The sequence below is a fragment of the Diplotaxodon limnothrissa genome, linkage group LG1 (genome assembly GCF_057381915.1).
Source record: "Diplotaxodon limnothrissa isolate DT_005_m linkage group LG1, D_limnothrissa_male_GT1.1, whole genome shotgun sequence".
Classification (NCBI taxonomy): domain Eukaryota; kingdom Metazoa; phylum Chordata; class Actinopteri; order Cichliformes; family Cichlidae; genus Diplotaxodon; species Diplotaxodon limnothrissa.
Window position 1 is genome coordinate 25,779,098 of NC_140596.1, and position 4,925 is coordinate 25,784,022.

At 41.3% G+C, this 4,925-nt stretch overlaps 1 protein-coding gene across 1 annotated transcript; it reads left to right on the plus strand.

The window, feature by feature from the left end:
* Positions 1-937: 937 nt before the first annotated feature.
* On the plus strand, positions 938-4,570 carry LOC146639866 (potassium-transporting ATPase subunit beta-like). The gene is made up of 7 exons (XM_085355988.1): positions 938-1,049; positions 2,399-2,527; positions 2,612-2,725; positions 2,837-3,042; positions 3,141-3,203; positions 3,464-3,556; positions 4,412-4,570. The coding sequence occupies exons 1-7, from the start codon at positions 938-940 to the stop codon at positions 4,568-4,570; spliced, it is 876 nt and encodes a 291-aa protein (XP_085212114.1).
* Positions 4,571-4,925: the final 355 nt, after the last annotated feature.

The following is a 4,925-nucleotide window of genomic DNA, read 5'->3' on the forward strand; positions in this document are numbered from 1 at the left end:
TCTGAATGCACGAAACATCAAACCTACAACAGCAGAAGACTGCACCTGACGCTGAAAAATGCCAGAGTCTCAATTTCTGAGCAACATTTGGACACTAGATGAAATGAAAATATGCTTTGTATCACCCCCCCCCCCCATCCCTTTAGGACCTCAGCAGGATCATGTATTATGTCACAAAGCTCAGATCACCTCAAACTGGATTCTTGAACATGACAATGCTTCATAGTAGCTGGAGTAGCTGGTGTCATTAAAATATATGAACTTAGTAGCAGTGAAGCAAGCCGGCGGAGCCTCCACCTGAAACTGAATTTGAAGTTTTTGCAGCCCTGTATTAAAATAACCTACGCTCAACCCAGTAGAGCACCTTTAGGATGTGACAGATGTGCAGCCAACAAATCTGCAGAAACTGTGGTGCTGTCATGTCATCATGGAGCAAAATCCCTGCTGGAGGAACATTTCCAGCATCTTGTTGAATCTCTGCCACAAAAAATGGGCTAGTACCTATAAAGTTTGTGCTTTAGTACATCAGAATTAGTCAAATGTTTCAGAGGCCAAACTGACTCAGGTTTTCATTTCTGTTTGGATTTGCAGTGATTTAAATCAGTCCTGTTATCAGTAGTAGCCAACCTTTTCAAGGTGATCCTGGTGTTTCTCCAGTGAATCAAGGACGTCATTGCTAATGAAGGAAGTTTACCTGCTCCTGTCACGGTACACCTTATCTTGGCCTCATAAATACATAGTGAAAGATAACACACATCACACTGTGGACCGACTGTAAGTGCAGAAAAGAATGAGACTGGACGCAAGACGTTAACACAAAAGCTGAAAGTTCCTCAGAAGATTTGGAGAGGGACGAGAGAGGGAAGAAAGAAATATTACAGCTGTCTTTACTGAGCTGAGAGAAGGAAAGAGAAAAGGTTTGCTGTGAAGCTCCATCATGGCCACTCTGAAGGAAAAGAGGACTTGCGGGCAGCGGTGTGAAGACTTCGGCCGCTTTGTCTGGAACTCGGAAAATGGGACGTTTATGGGAAGAACGCCAGAGAAATGGGGTAACAAGGACATGACTTCACTAACCTCTCCTGCATTAAATAGACTAGAATTTTTAAACCGCTTGCAACAAGTATTTTTCAGATTATTTAAAACATGCTGATAGCACTCATTCAGTCAAGTTACATGTTAAAAATTGTCCTAATAACCTTTAAATCTTTTCTTTTCTTTTTGTCTGTATTTTATTTTGAATTGTTGCTGTGATCTGAGCTTTGTGACATGGTGCGCATGATGAGCACACTGTCCTCATAAAGGATTTGATGTGGTCAGCAAGGAATGCTGTGGTGTTTAAATGAAGCTCAGTTGGTACTAAGATGCCCAAAGCGTGCCAAGAAAGTATCCCCCATGCTGTTACACCACTACCACCCTGAACTGGATGGAGCCATGTTTTTATGGTGTTAATGCTAAATTCTGACCCTAAAATGTGAATGTAGCTGAAACGAGAGTCATCAGACCAGGAAACATTTTTCCATCTTCTACTGACCAGTTCTTCCCATCCGTTAAGTAGCCTCGGTTTCATGCTCTTAGCTAACAGGAATGGCACCAGATGTGGTCTTCTCCTGCTGTAGCCCATCTGCTACCATTAAGGTTTGGTGTGTTGAGGGCTCTGACCCTAGATTCAAATGTCACAGCAGAAATTGAAACTGTGTGAAGCTGTAACTCAGCTTCCTGTTCTTCGATGACAGGAATGGCACCGAGTGTGATCTTATGTTGTTGTAGGTTTAATTTGCTGTCTTTCAGAGGTACTTTTCTGCAGAACTTGCTTGTAACAAGTAAATATTTGAGTTACTAATTCCTTTCTATCACTTTAAAGCAGTCTGACCTCTGGCATCAACAAGGCACTGTCACTCTCTGGATGTTTTCTGTTTTCGGCCCTTTCTCTGTAAACCCTCTTTAAATCATATAAGTCAGGGCCGATTGGCTCGTTACACATTTACATTAAAGGGCAGTTGAAAGGCTGTACCTAATGAAGTGGCCGGTGAGTGTAGTTGTTTTTCTTTCACATAAAACATAAAAGGCCTCAACAGTATCTGTGTGTGTGTGTTTGCTGAAAGACACGCGTGATCCCAGTCACATGTCATGCACTCCTAGAGCAGCGAGAGATAAGTAATGATAAGTTTTGTGCACCCTTCTCTGCTTGACCTTACAATGAGATTAAATTCAGTTTGCAGCAGCAGAGGACACCTTGACCTCTGCGTTTCCACATTAGGCAGAGCTGCCTTGCTAGTGTGTACAGTAAATATTCTTTCTCTCACTCTGATTTTCCAAGCTTCAGAGTGAGCAACATTGATAACTAAAACACTTATTGATGTACCCATAAAGGTGTGTTAATAAACTCCTTCCTTCACAGTGTACATTAGTCTGTACTATGTGGCCTTCTACGTCATCATGACGGGGCTCTTTTCTTTGGCGATCTGGGTCCTCATGTACACCATCAGTCCCTACAAACCTGACTACCAAGATCGACTAACATCACCAGGTTACATAAATCATGAATACATAAATACATAAATAATCACAAAAGATATCTCAGTGCCTCATAAGCATCTGCTTTCCCACTCAGGGGTGATGGTGTGGCCGGACACATACGGAGAGGAAGACGTTGAAATCTCCTACAACACGTCAGAGAAGGCCAGCTGTATGGAAATGGCCAACATCCTTCACGACTTCCTGAAGCGTTAGTGTTCCCATACACGATTTATTCTGCATTATGTAACTTTTAATGTGCACATATGTCAAAGAAAATTAAAAAAAGACACCTGGCTCTGTTTTCACCTCTCTCTTTTAGCCTACAATGACACCAAGCAGCTGGAGTGCAACAACTACAACTGCACCAAGGGGAAGTACTTCATCCAGAAGACCTTCTCTGCCCCCCACCACACCAAGTGGGCTTGCCCCTTCACGCAGAGCATGCTGGGACCCTGCTCTGGAATTGAGGATCCGACTTTTGGCTACAACAGCACCATGCCTTGTGTCGTCATCAAGATGAACAGGGTGCGTTTGGTTTCACTCTGTCAGGATATTTAAGCTAGAAAAGCAATGACATCATATAATAACCAGAACTAAAAGCAAATGTTGTGTTTTGTCTGCAGATTATTGACTTTTTGCCTTCTAATAACACCGCTCGGCCCCCATATGTGAACTGCACCATACTGGTGAGCTGCATGCAGTTACTTTAAAGTAGTAAAGTAGTAGTATAATATCTGAAAAAAGTAGTGGGTATAGGGTGACTCTATACTGTGGAAAAACACTGGATTCAACACATTTTCCACCTTTCACAGCTCTTTCCATCACACGCTTCCTGTCTGTTAATCTCCTGCCTTTTAAACTCATCAGCCACAGTTTAACAAAGATTCACAAAATGAATCAAGATCTTCTTTCAATAAAATAAAACTCTGTTTCTGTTTGGATGTAGGATGGAGAGGACAGTGTGGCAAAAATAGAGTATTTCCCAGACGGTGGAATCATGGATCCCTCCTACTTCCCATACTATGGAAATCTAGCACAGGTAAGACAGCAGATAATGATCTAATATTCAGGAGGCTTCTTCCATGTACAGTAACCTTCATTTGCTTTTAGCACAAATACATAAAAAGGGTGAAACACCAGCCTGATACACAGAAATAATGAAACTGGTCACTCTGTGCTTTCTTAACCTCATTACTTACTTAATTTGATAACATGAGTTGAACTGAAGAACAAAGATGAAACATATTAGTGGAGCATACAGGATGCAGAGCATGGCTATGTGCTGAAAGGCTGCAGAGACCTGGGTTTAATTCAGCCTGGACCAAATTTCCTGCCCATTCTCAACCATTTTGTCCAATAAAGGCTAAATATATGAAAACACTAGAGGCGTTTTATTTTGCTATGGAGATCACACCCTGGGATTTTCATCTATAATGGCCTGGATGAGCCAAATACAAACAAAACTACAGTTATGGTATTTGGCCCTAAAACACAGCCAGACATTTACTCTGGGTGGAACTACTTTGATCTTCAGTGCTTTGACCAGAACTCGCTCTTTAAACGAATGTTTGTGTCTCCCTTTGTTCACATGCACAGAAGTGCTAAAATTAGAAACATCGTGTCTCATTTGCTTTGATCTCTGGATGTCAGATATGGACACCGAATTCACAATCCTCTTTGTTGAGTGCTTGTTCACTGATGATTGTTGGATTGTTGGAGTTTTTTATTTATACTGTTGCAGGTTCTCTACCATTATTTTATCATAAGAGTCTTGAGATGATTCGGTGCCACATCATAAGCACTTTTTTTTCTGTTCAGGTACCCTCGTTCTTATGTTGCACTTGGGTAAGGAACCAACACTCTGCCTCTTCTTCTTTCTTTCTTTCTTTTACAGCCTACTTATGTCAACCCACTGGTGGCCGTTCGGTTCAGCCTGGTCGGAGAGAAGGAAGCCAAGATCCAGTGCAGAGTGGTGTCTGAAAAGATCAGCTACGAAAACATCCACGACCCCTATGAGGGGAAAGTCGTCTTTTACCTCAAAGCAGTGAAATGAACCATGTCAGATAGTCACACAGTACCACTACTCACCTGCTAGTATCATGTATCTGGATCTGTAGGGATACTTATCAAACCGCCTTTAAGCCACTTGTATTCAACTTAAGCAGTCTATAGACCTAAGTTTCCAAGTAATTTATTAATGTTGTTGCAAAATAAATTGTAAGATCTAGAAATCTGAAGGAGCAAAATTCAAGCGTTGTGACCTCCAAATGTGTCCTTAGAAACAGTGGATAAATGTATTTAAGCAACATAATGAAGAGTCTGAATAATAACAAATAAAATGATATGAACAATTATATAGTTTTGACTATGAGAATGAGCAAAATCAGAACGGTCACTTCTGACTAATA